This window comes from Bufo gargarizans, chromosome 5, assembly GCF_014858855.1.
Source record: "Bufo gargarizans isolate SCDJY-AF-19 chromosome 5, ASM1485885v1, whole genome shotgun sequence".
In the NCBI taxonomy this organism is placed as follows: Eukaryota; Metazoa; Chordata; class Amphibia; order Anura; family Bufonidae; genus Bufo; species Bufo gargarizans.
The window spans coordinates 345,768,887-345,788,542 of NC_058084.1; the positions used below are offsets into that span (position 1 = coordinate 345,768,887).

Sequence of the window (19,656 nt, forward strand, 5' to 3'; positions counted from 1 at the left end):
TTGCTTTTTTTGACACATTTTTTATTTTATTTATTTTTTACGGTGTTTATCGGACGGGGTGGATCATGTGAAATATTTATAGAGCCAGTTGTTATGGATGCAGCGATACATAATATGTGTGTTTTTATTTTATTTTTTATTTTTTTATTATAAAGCTGGGGAAAGGGGCATTTATTTTCTTTTTTTTACTTGAAACTTTATTTTTTTTTATTAAAAACACTTTTTTAACTTTTTTTTTAAAACTTTATTTCTGTCCCACTCTGGGACTTCAACTTTTGGGGGTCCGATCCCCTCTGCAATGCATTACAATACATCTGAGTAATACACTAACAGGTTGCCTAGGAGACTGAACCTGGGGCTGAATCTCCTCGGAACCCATAGAAGGGAGGTCCCCATGCCGTGCAAGGCATTGGAATATAAAAAATCTCGTCTGCACTGGATACGTGCGGCGAGCCAATGGACTTAAGGTGCAAATCACAACCCGAGCTTGGATACGAGAATTTTTTATTTTGAAAAGACGACGCGTTTCGGGGTACTCAGGACCCCTTTATCAAGTCTGTATCCTTGGCAACGTGAGTCCGCTGGTGCCCTCTCCTGGAGGTCCCTTTCAGAAGGAATGCTGATGGGGATTGCTGGAGAGTGTCCTGCTGTTGCGGCGCTGTTGGGGTCTGGCCCCCGCCCAGGGTTACTTCGGACACCATCCGGCAGCACCAACCCAGACAACCTCAACTCTTCAAACTTCCCTCCACCAAGGTTGCACCACAATCAGTGCAAACCAAACCAGGTGAGTAACTTCACTCATCTTGGTTAGGGGGAAGGGACATCTATCTGTTTACCCTCACCTATGAGCGCCTTCTCTCCTCTCTTGGCCATCTGATCAGTACAAGGCATTGGGCAGCCTATGCACGGCATCAGGCTGCCAATTTACCCATCTGGTCCCTACCACAGCAGTGCGGGGACCCGATAGGCTCCCTCATCCGCTGCAAACCCCTTCTATGCGGTCAGGGCAGACCGCGGCATAAAAGGGGTTAATCCACCGGCATCAGCTTTTACAGCGATGCCAGTGAATACAGCATGGGCCCGGCTATCAGTGACTGTTGGGCCCCTGCAGTGATCGGACGCACACCGCTCAGGTGCCCGCCCGATCACCATGACGTATGTCTAAATGTGGGAAGTCACTTGCCGCTATGACGTACTATTATGTCATGTGTCGGGAAGGGGTTAAGAACAACAAAACTGTGTACATGACTTAGCACAAGCCAATTAAAAGGGTCATCCAGGAATTTACTATTAGGATACTGTACCTTAGGATAGGCCATCAATATCTGTTTGGTGGGGTTCCAACACTCAATCACCACTGCTGATCAGTGGTTTCGGGGTAGTTACTGCAACAGAAGTCAGCTGTGTAATTACACTGCTCTGTTTATAGTGTAGTGGGTAGAGCTGGTTGCTGCAGCACTGGGAGCAATACTGCATTTACTAGCTATGTCCACTACACAATGGACGGAACTGTGGTATTAGAGCTACTAGAGAACTGCTGATCAGGGTGCAGGGTGTGTAGGGTGCCAATCAAATATTGATGGCCATTCCTGAGGATAGGCCATCAAAAGCAAAATCCTGAACAACCCCTTAGTACACGGTTTGACCTCCTGACATTTCAAAGCTTCTGCTATAATGTGTGAATGTATAATGCACGATCAGTCCAATGTTTGTTTGCTCCTCTCTCCCTATGCTGTGCTCTCAGTCCCCTGGTTCACAAGGACCAAAAGACCCCAATTCACAAAAATACATTTCTAAAATAAATATTTCATAGTAATAAAACGTTGTTATTTAAAAAGGAAAATTAAAAATGTTAAATCGTTTGGGCATTTTAATTGTTGTATTTGGAAATAACGTGAATAGAGTACCATAAAGTCCTCTTATCCTACATTTTGAAATAAGGCGGATTAATTCCTTACACATTACTCTGAAAGCTTATGTTTTTTTCAGGAATTAATTTAAAGGAAAAGGACATAAAGTTTAATACCTCAATATCCTTAATAACTTGTACTGGATAAATGTTATATTAAAAAGGAAAAATAAAGTTATGTTATGTATAGACTAGACCCGTGGGCTTATATCAATAAATCTTAATGAAGCTTTTACTTCTGCAGAAAGTTCACTTTGGCATCCTTGGACATGGCTTGTTTTCATAAGAGAACCTCAATCATTTTTGAGGGCAGATTATGTCTGTGTTTTTATTATTAATCTAATATGTCTTGCTTTACAGGCAGGTTGTGTATGATGGAGTGGTACAGAAAATGCTCGGGCTCTAAACAGTGGCTCTCTGAGGCTGTACAGTACACACCTGAAGCTGCATGTTTGTCTGGGTGAGTTCCTCTGCTTTCTTTTCCAGTGACATCACCCAGACCTTCCTTTTCTGTCTGCACCGGGTGGCAGCTGCTCGGTTCCTTTCCAGAAACTTTCGCCGCCTCTCGTCTGGATCCTCATCCACCACCCTCCTGCGTCGGCCTCCCGTGGGCTGAGGGGGTTGTATTGTCTGAGTGGGCTGCATTTGCTGTGCTGCTGGTGAGAGCTGGACAAAGAAGAAAAGCTAATTGACTCTCATGCTACTAAAAACAGACATGTAAAATGTGGTGCTAGAAATGTCAGCCAAAACATCATTCAAATGACAGCTCTGTATTTCTTTTATTTACATAAATTCATATGGATAAATAAATTATCTGTCAAAAATATTAAGACAAAAATGTTTGTATGTATGTTTTACACAGGAGCATGAAGAGGTGCAACTTGAAGCTCCTGGACCTCGATCCAAAATCTGTAAGAGCGCACTCACCTACCACATGTCATTTATAATACTGGTCTTGTTATGTGACAAAGGAGCCTTCTGGCCTCCTCAGGCGCCAGGGCCCCTGTGCAAATTCTATATCTGCACCCCCTAGAGCTACACCCCTAAAAACAAGGGTGACTTGACCATTTGTCACTTGGGCAGGAGTCAGTGGCAAGAGGGAGTCCATAGACTCTCAAAAAATGAACCACTTATTCAAGCTTAACAGCAGCGCCTGAAAAAAGATAAATGTTGCACAAATTGCCATGTTAATCCACTTTAAAGCCGTCGTCCAGGATTTTAACATTGATAACCTCTCCTCAGGATAGGCCATCAATATCTAGTTACCCGTATTTTTCGCTTTATAAGATGCACTTTTTTCACCCAATAGTGGGGGGGGGGGGGGGGGGAAGGGGGGGTGGAAGTGCGTCTTATAAAGTGAATACTAGTGCACGCAGTCAGGTGACAGGGGAGCGCAGGCCAGGAAGACAGGGGAGCGCAACTTCTGCCGGAGGTGAAGAGGAGCCGTGGCGCAGGATAGGTAAGAGGAGGCTTTTATTTTAATCTGATCTGAAGTCTGATGGGGTCTAACATTGAGGGCTGATCTGAGGTCTGAATTTCTTGTTTAGGCAAATTAGAAAGAGAAGTTTTCTTTCCCTTTTAAGTGAGAGCTGATATGCATATCAAATGGATGTTTCTCAGATGGATGTTACATGTTGGATGTGATTTGTGCACAATTTAAATTTGCTTTGAATTAAAAAAAAAAATATGACCATTGATCAGATATGAAACAAACTTCGGGAAAATTTGCTCATCTCAGTATTTATCACACCTAACAACATTCATCTTTTCATAGTCAAGACCAATGGTCATTGTCAGATGGCAAAAGTATAAGGCTTAAAAATAATTATAAAAGCAATTAAGCCACACTCCAATTGCTTCCAGCCACGTATAGGATGTATTCACCCATAGTACACAGTGCAACAATTCAGCTCTTCAGTGGAGCCATTTGTGGTTGGACTAATACATTTTGAGTCTGGTCATTTGAGGCTCTGTCTGCACCCATTCGTTCAAGAGGACTTCATTACTGTGCTGATCATTTTCACTGTTCGCTATATGTTAAACATCTTAAATAGATGACAACTCCTTATGGTTTCCTAAGTTAAGGCCCTTTTTTCCATAGGGACAATTATTGGGACTGAATGTTCACACGAACGCCAGTTCCCGATAACTGTCCTGTGTAAATGGGCCACAGATGATCAGCTTGTTCAACAAGAGAAAAGTATCATCGATGCGGCACCCAAAATCATTGTTTCTAGGTAGCACAGTATCCTGTGTAAACAGGGAACCGCTGTCCAGAAACAATGTTTTTAGTGATGACTGATCTTAGTAGTGATCTGTTCCTTATAATTGCCTAGTAAGTCTAGTGTAAAGGGGCCTTAAAAGGGTTCTCCAGCAACCTGCCCTAAAATGTGAGCATTACTGGTTGCCTCCACTTGCAGAGATGCCTGGGGGTGTCTCACTACACACTACGCTCTAGTACTTGCATATACTACATATTGGTGCATTTTCCTGTCAGGCTGCTCAGCCATGATGGCAAATTAGCAGGATCACATAATTTTAACTCTCTAGTCTTCTAGTCTGGATAATCCTGTTCCAATTTGCAGTTGCTGGAAATAGTTCTGTTGTGTTGAACAGATAAGGTGTGCTTATATTTATGCCTTGAATCAACATTTTTGACCTCAGGTAAAATGGATCCATTGTCTTTGTCCTTTTCAAAACTCATTCATAACACGAAAGACTGATATCAGATAAAACTGATGATGTGGGGGTCCATACATGACTTTTTATAATGTATCTAGTAAGTCTGTACTGTAGCCAAACACTGACTTTCCATTCAAGAGGCCCATGTTTTTGGGAAGTCATGCAGAAAACTTGGTCCTCAGGCTTATGGCCAGCCCAGCCTTGTAATGACTGTTAATGCACCAATTAGAAAGTTGCTTAACAGTACTGCACTCCTATTGTAAGAATTTGTGTTTCTAAATGTTGATGGATAGCTCATGCGATTTCCCACTGATTGATTAGGATGTAGATTGAAGGTGGACACCAATGGAGATGGCAATCAAAAGCAGAGGGGTGTTTGGACGGTTTACAGCCAAGAGCCCAGGACACTTCCCTGCTTTATAAATGTCCAGTGGATACATGTATTTTCAAGCAAACCATGCATGAGTCCTTACAGCTTGATGTACTCTCTTGCTGGTTATATGACTGAAAACAATTAAATGTGTGTCTTCATCAGCTATATGGTAATATTAGGAATTTGAGGAAGTGAAAGCTACCAATTGACCAATTTTAAGCATTTTTTTTATGTCTGTAGTCCCACTGATCTATATACATTTTATTAGCATTTTTTGAGGACACAGCCATTTTGGGTGTTCCTTTAGTCTTTTTTTTTCCAGTTCACAATATTATTTTAGATTTTTTTGGGAATTTAGATAATTGAAAAAAAACAGCACATCATACAGACAATTTTTTTCTGGTAAAAAACACCAGTCAATGGTGTCCATCAGGTGACTTTGGTGTCAGTTGTGTGAGGGATTTATTATAAATGGAAGGCACAACAGAGACTTGAACAGGACCTAAAAATATAGGGTGGCATCTGCCTAAACCTTCTCCATCCTTATATGTAGATTTTGTTGCCAAAACTGAGGCAGCTAGGCTCTCTAATTTTACCTGCCATAAAAATCTGTAACAGATACAAACTGTGGACATGAAGACCCACAAAATAATTAAAATTCGTTGCAGATTTTTACTCTGTTTATGAATGGTATTTATTTTTACTTGTATGGTATAGTACTATGGTGTTTGGTGTACATGCTGCAAACAAACTAAATGTGTGGCATAGAGACAACTTTTTGTGGAGTGTGGTTGTGGTGCATCTCTATTGATTGGACGTGCCTAAAGTGAGATGTTCCACTACTTGAATTATATATATACACTGAACACAAATATAAACGCAACACTTTCGGCTTTTCTCCAATTTTGCATGAGCTGAACTCAAACATTTTCTACATACACAAAAGACCCATTACTCTCAAATATTGTTCACAAATCTGTCTAAATCTGTGTTAGTGAGCATGTCTCCTTTGCCGAGATAATCCATCCCACCTCACAGGTGTGGCATATCAAGGTGCTGATTAGACAGCATGAATATTGCACAGGTGTGCCTTAGACTGCCCACAATAAAAGACCACTCTGAAATGTGCAGTTTGATCACATAGCACAATGCCACAGATGTCGGAACGTTTGAGGAAGCGTGCAATTGACATGCTGACTGCAGGAATGTCTACCAGAGCTGTTGCCCGTGCAATGAATGCTCTTTTCTCTACCATAAGCATGTTTGGGATGCTCTGGATCGGCGGATATAGCGTGTTCCAATTCCTGCCAATATTCTGCAACTTTGCACAGCTATTGAAGAGGAATGGACCAACATTCCACAGGCCACAATCAACAACCTGATCAACTCTATGCAACGAAGATGTGTTGCACTGCGTGAGGCAAATGGTGGCCACACCCAGATACTGACTGGTTTTCTGACCCCCTTCCCCCCCCAGTAAGGCAAAAATATGCACATTTCAGAGTGGTCTTTTATTGTGGGCAGTCTAAGCACCTTGATATGCCACACCTGTGAGGTGGGATGGATTATCTCGGCAAAGGAGAAGTGCTCACTAACACAGATTTAGACAGATTTGTGAACAATAGAGTAATGGGTCTTTTGTGTATGTAGAAAATGTTTAAGATCTTTGAGTTCAGCTCATGCAAAATGGGAGCAAAACCGAAAGTGTTGCGTTTATATTTTTGTTCAGTGTGTGTGTATATATATCCATGTTAAAACAGTTTGTTTACAATGTGTAAAAGGCCAGGTTCCATAATTTTCTGTGAAATAATTAGACTAGAACACAAATTTCTCCTTTCTTTTAGGTAGGGTATTAAAACTTTGCAGTGTCTAGACTCTAGTGCATGTTGGTTATCTAGCAATTAATTTATTTGATAGATGGAATTATGGCAGAAAAGTGTACTAGAATGTGTAGATACCAGTAGGAATGGAAGTCCTTTCAAGATAAGTCAGTTGGGTACAGCACCAAAATACAGTATATAGCAAAGACAAAATAATAATATTAATAATAATAATAATAATAGTAATAATAATAAGGTACACACAGAGGTACAGTACCCAAAATATAGTAACATGTGCCACAAACTATTAAAAATACCACACAGCTAAAATTGTGTATAACTAGTAAAGGACAATATGACAAATATAGTGGTCTGATTGTGGAAAGATTACACAATGCTTTTGCCTATGAAAGGGGCAGTAACAAAATAAGAGTAAATTAGAAAATTGTTGTTTATGCAGTCTCCTGATAAATTGGTGTATGTTTACCAAAGGTATGCTTACAATGCATTATCCTGCCTGGAAGCGCATTATGTTCTGTCTACCAGCCTGCAGATACAATATAACATGTCTACTATAGATACTAAATCACTAATAACATTGTAGTGTTAACCTCTTATCACACATCCTCAGTTCTGGCAAGAGTTCAAAGGCGTAGCCACTGCCTTCTAAATTATTTCTGACATGCAGCCTGGTAAGGAAAAGATTTCTAAAGGGGCTTCTACATTGACTAGATTCCCACTGATTAAAGTGCCATTACACAATATTCACAGGGCTCATCATTTTAAGGAGAGCCTAAACCTGTAAAACTAAGTGCTGTCCTTGGGAGACTGACAAGGTGCGTACTACTTAGAAGGCACATGAGTGGCGTGCAGATTTACAGTCACTAGAGATCACGTGATCGTGCTGGTGCATGCAAGGCTCTAGTAATAATCACTCAAATTAAAAATATATTACAATATAAGATCTGTGTATTTATATAGTAGAAGAATTCTATGAGTTACTTGATGATTGTATATAATTGTGTTGTTCAGACGGATAGGATTAGGATGAAATAATAGTACATTAAGTGTATGTGTGTGTGGGGGGCAGCGTTTGGCATATACACTGAGAAATTTTATATACAGTACAGACCAAAAGTTTGGACACACCTTCTCATTCAAAGAGTTTTCTTTATTTTCATGACTATGAAAATTGTAGATTCACACTGAAGGCATCAAAACTATGAATTAACACATGTGGAATTATTTACATTACAAAAAAGTGTGAAACAACTGAAAATATGTGTGAAACAACTGAAAATATGTCATATTCTAGGTTCTTCAAAGTAGCCACCTTTTGCTTTGATTACTGCTTTGCACACTCTTGGCATTCTCTTGATGAGCTTCAAGAGGTAGTCACCTGAAATGGTTTTCACTTCACAGGTGTGCCCTGTCAGGTTTAATAAGTGGGATTTCTTGCCTTATAAATGGGGTTGGGACCATCAGTTGCGTGGTGGAGAAGTCAGGTGGATACACAGCTGATAGTCCTACTGAATAGACTGTTAGAATTTGTATTATGGCAAGGAAAAAGCAGCTTAGTAAAGAAAAACAAGTGGCCATCATTACTTTAAGAAATGAAGGTCAGTCAGTTGGAAAATTGGGAAAACTTTGAAAGTGTCCCCAAGTGCAGTCACAAAAACCATCAAGCGCTACAAAGAAACTGTCTCACATGCGGACCGCCCCAGGAAAGGAAGACCAAGAGTCACCTCTGCTGCGGAGGATAAGTTCATCCGAGTCACCAGCCTCAGAAATCGCAGGTTAGCAGCAGCTCAGATTAGAGACCAGGTCAATGCCACACAGAGTTCTAGCAGCAGACACATCTCTAGAACAACTGTTAAGAGGAGACTGTGTGAATAAGGCCTTCATGGTAGAATATCTGCTAGGAAACCACTGCTAAGGACAGGCAACAAGCAGAAGAGACTTGTTTGGACTAAAGAACACAAAGAATGGACATTAGACCAGTGGAAATCTGTGCTTTGGTCTGATGAGTCCAAATTTGAGATCTTTGGTTCCAACCACCGTGTCTTTGTGCGACGCAGAAAAGGTGAACGGATGGACTCTACATGCCTGGTTCCCACCGTGAAGCATGGAGGAGGAGGTGTGATGGTGTGGGGGTGCTTTGCTGGTGACACTGTTGGGGATTTATTCAAAATTGAAGGCATACTGAACCAGCATGGCTACCACAGCATCTTGCAGCGGCATGCTATTCCATCCGGTTTGCCTTTAGTTGGACCATCATTTATTTTTCAACAGGACAATGACCCCAAACACACCTCCAGGCTGTGTAAGGGCTATTTGACCATGAAGGAGAGTGATGGGGTGCTGCTCCAGATGACCTGGCCTCCACAGTCACCGGACCTGAACCCAATCGAGATGGTTTGGGGTGAGTTGGACCGCAGAGTGAAGGCAAAAGGGCCAACAAGTGCTAAGCATCTCTGGGAACTACTTCAAGACTGTTGGAAGACCATTTCAGGTGACTACCTCTTGAAGCTCATCAAGTGAATGCCAAGAGTGTGCAAAGCAGTAATCAAAGCAAAAGGTGGCTACTTTGAAGAACCTAGAATATTACATATTTTCAGTTGTTTCACACTTTTTTGTTATGTATATAATTCCACATGTGTTAATTCATAGTTTTGATGCCTTCAGTGTGAATCTACAATTTTCATAGTCATGAAAATAAAGAAAACTCTTTGAATGAGAAGGTGTGTCCAAACTTTTGGTCTGTACTGTATATATTTTTATATATAATAGAAAAAATTGGACTGCACTCCAGACGGTTCCTTTAGTAAAACAAGTGGTGTTTTATTCACACATGTGGTAGCAGCAAAGGAGCGACGTTTCGGCTCAACATGAGCCTTTCTCAAGCATGAGAAACATGCTTGAGAAAGGCTCATGTTGAGCCGAAACGTCTCTCCTTTGCTGCTACCACATGTGTGAATAAAAAAAACCACTTGTTTTACTAAAGGAACCGTCTGGAGTGCAGTCCAATTTTTTCTATTATTTTCAAGTGGGTAAGATCCAGTTACCGTACTTGGACTTTGCACCCGCCTGCAATTGCTTCAAAGGTGGTGCTGCCAGTATTTTTTTCCTGCATATTTTTATATATATATATATATATATATATATATATATATATATATACAGTTCTGTTCCAAATAATAGCAGTGTTTTTAAAAGAGTGAATAAAGCTCAAAATCCTTCTAATAGCTTTTATTTCCATACACACAAATGCATTGGAAACACTATACATTCTATTCCAAATCAAAACATGAAGAAAAATATATAAAATGTGTGTTGTTCCTCTAAATAAAATTGAAGAAAAGTGAATTTTAGACTGTTCAAAAAAATAGCAGTGTTTGTATTCTTCTTTACAAACTCAAACATTCACTATATAAACTGAAAAATGTTTGAAGATTTTGCTTTCCTTTGAATCACTTAACTAATTTTCAGTTGTATAACCACTGTTTCTGAGAACTGCTGTACATCTGTGTTGCATGGAGTCAACCAACTTCTAGCAACTGTGAACAGGTATTCCAGCCCAGGATGATTGGACTACATTCCACAGTACTTCTCTATTTCTTGGTTTTGACTCAAAAACTGCATTTTTGATGTCACCCCACAAGTTTTCTATTGGATTAAGATTCGGGGATTGGGCTTGCCACTCCATAACGTCAATCTTGTTGGTCTGAAACTAAGATGTTGCACGTTTACTGGTGTGTTTAGGGTCGTTGTCTTGTTGGAACACCCATTTCAAGGGCATTTCCTCTTCAGCATAAGGCAGCATGACCTCTTCAAGTATTCTGATGTATTCAAACTGATCCATGATCCCTGGTATGCGATAAATAGACCCAACACTGTAGTATCAGAAACATCCCCATTTCATGATGTTTGCACCACCATGCTTCACAGTCTTCACAGTGTACTGTGGCTTAAATTTAGTGTTTAGAACAACCTTACTTTCATCAGTCCACAAAATGTTGCTCCATTTCTCTTTAGGCCAGTCAATGTGCTCTTTGGCAAATTGTAACCTCTTCAGTACATGTCTTTTTGATCATCCTGGAGCTGATTGTTGGCTTAGTCCTTGCCATTTGGGCTATTCTTCTATCCATTTGAATGGTAGTTTTTCACTTTCATCCATGTCTTTCAGGTTTTGGTTGGAATTTTAAAGCATTTGCGATCATTTTAGCTAAGCAGCCTATCATTTTCTGCACTTCTTTATATGTTTCCCCTCTCCAATCAACTTTTTAATCAAGGTACGCTGTTCTTCTGAACAATGTCAATAATTGTCACCTGTTTTTCAAAGAATGAATGACCTCACTAATTGAACTTCACACTGCTATTATTTTGAACATGCCCCTTTCAATAAGGGATTGAATTATAGAAGAGAATAAGCAGCATTCATGTCATGACTGTTGGGTCTGTTGGATTTCTATTACTGTACTACACCTGCTAGTAAATTATTTGCCATGTAGAAATATAATTTCTACCAAAAACAGTGACTGCTATTATTTTGAACACATCTGTATATATATTGTAAGAAGGTACCAGGAATCATCGTGGATGGAAGGTATGTGTCACTGAGGTTCCTGGCCTCGGTGAAGTAAGAGCCGGTATTTTATGTGTCAGCAGCAACTTTTGCTAATTGACACCGTGAGAGTTAGCATGGCTGTTATAGCTGATCCGGGATGGTTCTTACTGGGAGTAGTCAAAGTGCTGGGTGGGTGACTACTCCCCATGTTCCAGGTTGGGTTTTGCCAGGCATAAAAAAACAGCCAGCACTGCCAGGTGGGAGAATTTACCTGCCTCTGACAGTGGAGCTCAGGAGTCTGTGTGCTGTGAACTGAGGGCTGTGCTGGGATTTGAGGTTTGAGCCGGGCTGGAGGACTCAGGCCCCTCTAAAGGCGAACAAGCCACCTATGGACTTGATGAGGCTGAACTGCTAACAGTGTGTGAATTAACACCCAGGAGAAAAGGTGACTTTTATTGTTTATGGACTTTCCTTGTGTGTGAACAAACACCAAGCCACCTGCGTTTTGTGATATACCTTATCTGCATTTTGTTATACATCAATGTTGTTTGATTCAACAACTGTGTACTTTGCCTCTATACCGCATCCGCTAGTCCTAACTACCAGAGCGAATCCCCACAATTGGTGGAGGATGCGGGTAAGTGCAGTGAGGCTGGCGTGAACGCCAATATATTTTTCGGTTTGCATTTTTGGGCACAGTTGTATGTTATACATCAAACCAGCTGTATTTTAACCCGTGCCCCACGACTTTTCTATTACTTTTACAGTTCTGAGGGATATTGGTTCTCATTGAAGAGATTTAGGAGTTTATGAGACTTACCTTAGGCAGTGTTCCATGGACAAAAACAGGACACTGGTTGGCTGGGTGAGAAGCATTAGATGCAGCTTGGGTGGTTCTGGTTCTCACTAAAAAGATTTATTGGTTATGGAGACTTATGTCAGGCAATGCTTTTTGGTAAAAAAGTATGTACATTACCTCTTAAAGGCATCTCATCTAGCTGAACTGCGCCCTGCTGTGTACCAATTAGGTGCAAGAACCCCAAAACAGATGTCTACAGTTAGGTGTCTCTTCCTTTAGTAGGAGTCTCTGGTTTTGCTGTTATGAGGTAGTTTTCTTCCTTTTAGAGGAGAGCAAATCTACATAAGTTTTGTCAATGGAGCATTGCCTGAAGTAAAACTCCATACACTGCTAGATCTCTGCAATAAGAGCCAATACCCCTCAGAACTGCAAAAACAATATAAAAGCGAATTAGACAGATAAAAATATCTAGACCATTTTTGTTTTAACTAAAGGAGATGTCCACAATGGACAATCGATTTTGCTAGAAGATACACTGGCAACAAGCTGATAATAGAGTGTCCGGCTACTGAGATCACCCAGTGATCAGTCAATATCTACAGTAGAAGGGAAACCTGAACAAATTGAGCATTACACCGTTTGCATCAAAATACATGGGCTGTCCATGTAATGCATGGATGTGCGAGATCCTCAAAATGAGTATTTACTCTTCATAGATGTTCTCCAACCTGCTTAATAAATGAGGATCTTGAATGGAAAGGACTTCTTTAATAGGATATTTTTAAATTTGGTGACATCACAAATTATCTATAAATTAGACAGTTATTTAAATGGAAATTCTGCATAGTAAAAAGGTGTAGTTGCAATAAATTGGGCACAGTTAATGCCGCCTCTCATCACCTTAGACTGCTGTTTTCTTTTCTTTCTCTTAAGTACATGTCTGTAGGACAGCCTGTTTATTTCAAAACTGCACCTGTAACGGCTGCTCTGATTTTTATCTTTTTCGTAATGAGCTCCGCAAATGAATAGGCTCAAAGAGCAAATTTTAACTTTTCAGCATAGCTGTCACATAAAAGACAGTCTGTTAATTTGTACACAGTGTATAGCGCAACAATTTTGAGACTTGGGAGCTCAGTAATTTATGTGTCTGCAGCCTTGTTTGTAACACATCTGCTGTCTGACTAGAATTCCAGCCAAATTTTTTTTCCTTCTTAATGTATTTACTACACAGATGAGCACTTATGAGGTTGAGTTAAACACCTCTTCTTCGTACATATATAGCATGCTGCACCACCAGACAACACGTGTGCACTAGACAGCAGTTGCTAGCAGCATCTGAAAGCAGTCTTGTGTTTTCCTTCAGTGGTTACTTAAAGGAAAATACAGCAATTTTAAGCATAATTGCTGTCTCCTGACGTAAAAAAGGGTAATTATTCATCAAGTATGTTTTTGGTTTGGGACAATTGTTTTTTCCCTGTAGTAAGATGGCACATGTATTTCAGAGCTATCTGTTTAGTGCAGCCTTCAGTTTAACATCTGCAAAGATGAGGCAATTCACTAACTTGTCAATGATCTATCTATAATAGTATTGAAGGGCGTCTGTTAACAGTTCTGACCATGATAAACTGCTGACAGCAGTAAGAAGGGTCTGGGGAATGCAGTACAAATATACCTTTTGTGGAGCTTTTATTATCAGGGGTATTGTGAATATGAAGTTTTATTCTTCCATGATAAACTGTTGACAGCAGTAAGTAGGGTCTGGGGAGTGCAGTACAAATATACCTTTTGTGGATCTTTTATTATCAGGAGTATTGTGAATATGAAGTTATATTCTTCTATGATAAACTGCTGACTGCAGTAGGTAGGGGCTGGGGAGAGCAGTAAAAACATATCGTTTGTGGAGCTTTTATTATTATTAGGAATATGTACTTTGGTTCTTCTATGATAAACTGCTGACATCACTAGGTATTGGCTGGGGAAAGCAGTACAAACATAACTTTAGTGGAGTGTTTATTATGAGGAGTATTGTGAATATGAAGTTATAGTCTTCCATGATAAAATGCTGACTACAGTAGGTAGGGGCTGGGGAAAGCAGTACAAACATACCTTTTGTGGAGCCTTTATTATCAGGAGTATTGTGAATATGAAGTTCTATTCTTCCATAATAAACTGCTAACAGCACTGGGTATTGGGTGGAGAGAGCATACCTTTTGTGGAGCTTTTATTATCCAGAGTATTGTGAATATGTACTTTTAATCTGCTAGGCACTGCTGCTGCAAGTGCTCAGGAGGTGGTGTTTTACTGTGAAGTGCTCTTATAGCCCTCCTTTCTGCTCTGATTGACAGCTACAGCTGTCAACCAGGAGACCACTGAAGCTGTCACTTAGAGCAGAAGGGATCTAAGGCAGCTCACTGCACAGAGCAAAGTGCTGTTCACAGTGAAGTTCTGCCTGCAGGGCACTTGTAGGAGCAGAATCTAGAAGAATAAAATATCATATTCACATTACTACTGTTACTATAAACTTTGCAAAAGTTCCTACCTAGTGCTGTCAGCAGTTTAGCATGATGATAGGACTCACCTGCTATGACGGCATAAACCTCTGTATCTCCTAATATTAGTATTATGTACTGTATGTGCATTATTAAGAAAAAAACACTATGGCAATGTTAACAACTAGGAGAATTAGAGTGATAGTGATGTGTTGAGAGCTGTGCCTATGTATTGCTGGATTTACATATGCTGCTTTTAGGGCAGTTTTAGATTCATGTTTTTGAGTCAAAATCAGGATTGGATAGAAAGATAGGAGAAACATCAGTCTTTCACTTATAGTTTTCCTTCATTTTAAATTAATACCTGGAATACCTGCATTATGAACTGCAGCAAAAACGTATATTTGGTGACCATTTTTTCCTAGATTTAATGTATTTAAAAAAAAAACTGAAAGAAAAAGAAGGTTGGATTCATACACAGTATTTTAGAATTTTTCACAACTTTTTGGCATTTTTAACAGTGTTTAAGAAAAATGCTGCAACCAGATGTTACTTTACAGTCTGTAGCAAATTACTGAAAAATCTACATAATGTTGTTTTTATTGCCATGTGGCATATTTGTGGTTTGTGGGAGTTTTGTTCAAAACACATCATACTCTGGGTATGTCATTTATTGGCCATTTCCTACAGGCCTCTTTATATGATTTGAAAAACACAAAAAAAATGCATGTTTTAAATGTTAAAAAATGAAAAACACCACCCAAAAGGCTTGTAAAAAGTGCTATGAAAACCATTTAAAATTCATGGAATTTTTTTCAAGTGTTAAAAAATCTTAAAAATATTTAAATTAAAAATAAGGGTTAAAGAATACATTTCTGGCTACCTAGAGTCTCCACTAGGGGGAGCTAGCCACTAACTGCATACTGTGTATACATTGAACTAAATAATAACACAGTATACAGTAAACTTTTAAGCTACCATTGATGGTGGCTGCAAGCTGCTAGACTTTAATATATGAACGTTATATCTATGCAGAGGATTTTGAGTTGTTCTAACTCAGTTCATTGCAAGTATGAGGCTCATGAGACAGTATGGCTATGGTAGTGTGCATTGGCCAGTACTTCACCTTAATAGATATAAGATAGCTTTAACTCCATTGAAAGACGTATATGACGTATCCAGATGAGGTTTATTTCCAGGCTAAATTTTTTTAATTACGCAGTAGGTGAAAGAATTTTTTTTTTTTGCCAGGGTTAAACAGAAGATGTGACTGGTCTGGTACCATAGCCTAACATAAAATGGCTTCCAGACACAGGAAGGGGCTGATTACATAAGAGCCAGGCTTCAGGGAGACAGCAGGGACAAACTTCAATAAAAACAAAACTGCATACAATACAGTATGACAGCAAATAAACCATAAGTCAAGGAACATGACAGGTACACTCTTTCAGAAAAACTGAGCAGTCACCAATGTAAAGATAGTGGGGGACATTTATCATCCTTTCATACCATGGATTTGGCATTAAAAAGTCATTTTTATGACTTTCTAAATGCCATTTTGAATATTTTAGTCGCAACTGTCATTTTTGCGTCACCTTTTCCTTTCCATTTTTTTGAAGAAGGGCATAGCAAGGGTGGGGTACCGGTACATTTATCATAAATGGCATAAATGATGACTGAAATCTACCCTAGCTATGAGCTGGAGTAAATTTCCGTCTGGTGCATGGACTGCCGGATGAGGCTTGCGACTGGTCATAAATGAAATGCCTGCTCAGGCAGCGCAGGGTCCACAAAGACCAGCGTAGCACATGTCGGTCTGGATATATCAGGGCCATATTAGGAAATCGATCATCACAGTAATTTGTACCTACACATGACATGATGCTAATAGATGGACATTTACTTTAAAATCGGCGCAAAAAAAAATATACCAAACTATGTGGTTTATTGAAGGAGGTCCCTTGACATGTTTGTCTACACAATCCTATAACTTTACCAATATATTTCTGAATAAATTACCACTTGGAAAGAATCTGAAAATGCAAATTCCTGGACAAACTTTTAACTTTAAAGTGCAAATTCTGCTTTTATACATAGGACATTGTGAACACTAGAATCGTATGAAGCAGCATATGAAGTTATACTAGTCAACATCTCTAGTAATGTCCATCCTCATATGACAAGGTGTGCTTGCAATTATCAACATAACAGTGAACTACATGGACACTGACCTGTGCTTGTCCGCCACTGTGCAGGGGATGATGTGGTGACGTCTGGTGGTGTGACTGATGCGGGTGCAGATGTGAATGGGAGTGATGATGAGCATGTCCTTGGTGATGAGGCTGAGAATGGGGATGATGTGCCGGCTGCTGGTGCTGCTGATGAGAGTATGGGTGATGTTGCGGGAGATTTTGATGCTGATGAGGATGAGAGTGCATATGATGATGTGGAGACTGTTCCTGACTGTTCCTGTTCATCATTTCCATCATGTGTCCCATTGAATTCATATTTCCATTAGATATAGTTCCAGGGTGATGGGATAAAGCTGCTTTTAATCTCTACAGAGAGAAGAAGATAATGATAAATATTTATAACATGAACATAAATATACACTTACATATATAAGTATATATCCAGCTGACTGAACCTGTCATAGAAACTCTCCTATGGTTCAAGGTACAACAATATTTGTAAAGATGTATTCTGGTTTAATTATTACAGTTATTTGTTTAGAGAATAGAACATTATTCAATTGTCTAATATACATGTATCTAAAATTTTGCATGCAGACCTTCATTACCTCCATGCAGTAGCCGATGTAAAAAAAAGCTCATTTTAGTCCTGTGTAATGCATTCATAAGAGACTGAAGATGGCATCAGTCATATGACCCTCACACATGCCATATGACCTCTGGAATTCAATTAACTATCCAGGTATCTAACAGGTGAATAATAGTGTATTGAGGAGCAGAACATATGCAGTATGTTATAGTATTACTACCTGTAGCATCTCATCATGTTTGCCAGAGTAGAAGCATATCTGCATGTTTTTTTTTTTTTTACACAATGTTATTAACAACATGACAACATCACCTAGAGACAGGTAGCCATGTGAATACAAATGTAGCTATTGTTAGAATCACAAAAAAAACACTATTCCACTACTATTTTAATTTTTTTTATCCCATGGATGTGTCCCATGTGTTCACCAATACATATACTTCATTGAACTCAGTTAGTTACTGATTGCCCAGGGTCATATGATGTGAAGGGTAAAAAATAATAAAAGCTGGAATACCCCATTAAGTGTCCTATGATTGGGGATGCAGCAAAAACAAGGCCTGACATAGCATGTACCCCTGGTGCTGGATGATTTTAGGGGCACCATTGAGATACTGGTAGAGCAAGGAGAAAATACTACAGGAGGGGTCAGAGTGGAATCTGCTTCGAATTAAAGAGCAAGTAGCTACAACTCTGTCTATAAGAGATATAGTACAGAGTAATCAGATTTACAATCAAATAAACATATCTTAAAAAAGACAGATTAATGACTATTTATGAAAATATTTTTGTCATTTTGTCAATAATAAAAAAAATTACCAAAAGAAAATAAATGAAGTAGTAAATGAATAAAAATAATACTAAACTAGATGGTGTCGTTTCTGAATAAACCACAGGATGTTGGCCCCACCCACTTTTCCTAAATTTTGACCTAAAGTCACCCAGTGAGTAATTGTGCTAAGTTTGGGACACTTGGCATTTAAACTGTGATACTAGCAGCAGTTTATCTTTTTTTCATTAAGGTCAATGGCTGAAATCTGATTGGCTGTTGTTATCCCACCCCTTTTTTTCCTAATTGTGAACCACAGTCACCCAGTGACTAACACTTTAAGGTTTGGAAATTATGGCATTTAACGTGTAAAAATGGCAGCAGTTTTATTTTTTTCTATTGAAAATCAATGAGTGAAATTTGATTGGTTGCTGGTGGCTCCGCCCATTTTTTCTAAACTTGAAGTGGAAAGACCCAATGACCACATTTGTGATATTTAAAGGTCCATGACATCAATAATGTAAGAATGGCAGCATTTAAAATTTTTCCCATTTAAATCAATAAAATAAATCTGATTGGACCCTGCCATTAACAGTCTAAGAGCAGCGTCAGTTTTAAATTTTTCCATTTAAACAAATGGCTCAAATTTGTTTGGCCATTGTAGACTCCACCCACTCTTTATAAATTTTAACCCCAGTCACCCAGTGACCCACGGTGCCAAGTTTGGGTACTCTGGCTTAAATACTGTGAGAATGACAGCTTTTAAAATTTTCTCATTGAAGTCAATAGGGAAAATCTGATTGGTTGTTTGTAGCACCAACCACTTTTTAGAGTCCACAAAATGTGACAGAAATTTTCAGGTTGACGCCATGACTAAGTGACCCAAGTTTGGTGAGTTTAACTTTAAAGTTGTACGAGTGGCAAAAGTTTACAATTTTCCAATGAAAGTCTATGGCCCCATGGGCAGGGAGGGTGGGATCGATTAACAAATCACAAGCAACCCTTTCAGGTATGTGCTGAACAAGTGTGCAAAGTTTCGTAATTGCACTCCTAAAACTGTGGGAGGAGTAGCGTATATAAAATAGTACATTTTCATTGGCTGTTGCTAGCTCCGCCCACTTTGGGGTGTCCCCCCCAAAAAAAAACAAAAAAACTTTTTATTCGGGTTGACATCAACAATATGTATTCCGAGTTTGGGGAGCGTAGCTTCAAAACTGTGCGAGTGGGAGCTATTTGAAAATTTTCCCTGTTAAAGTCAATGGAGAAAAAGGGGTCTTCGGTGGTCCGCCGCAGGGGCGCGGAGGGTGGGATCGCTTATTAAAGCGCAAGCAAATTACTTCGCTATAGGTCGAAGTGTGGAAAGTTTGGCGTATGCACCCCCAAAACTGTAGGAGGAGTAGAGTATAGAAAGAGAGGGGGCGCTAAGAATAATAAAACGTAATAATAAGCTGAAAAATAAACAAAAAA

General features: G+C 39.4%; 1 protein-coding gene across 3 annotated transcripts in view; it reads right to left on the minus strand.

The window, feature by feature from the left end:
• CREB5 (cAMP responsive element binding protein 5) overlaps window positions 1-19,656 on the minus strand; it is a 506,504-nt gene that overhangs the window by 40,068 nt on the left and 446,780 nt on the right. For all 3 annotated transcript variants that reach the window (XM_044293077.1, XM_044293079.1, XM_044293078.1), the window contains 2 exons: window positions 16,871-17,197; window positions 2,348-2,575 (listed from right to left, as the gene is read on the minus strand). In XM_044293077.1, coding sequence (XP_044149012.1) covers window positions 2,348-2,575; window positions 16,871-17,197 — 555 coding nt within the window. The remainder of the gene's footprint in view (window positions 1-2,347; window positions 2,576-16,870; window positions 17,198-19,656) is intronic.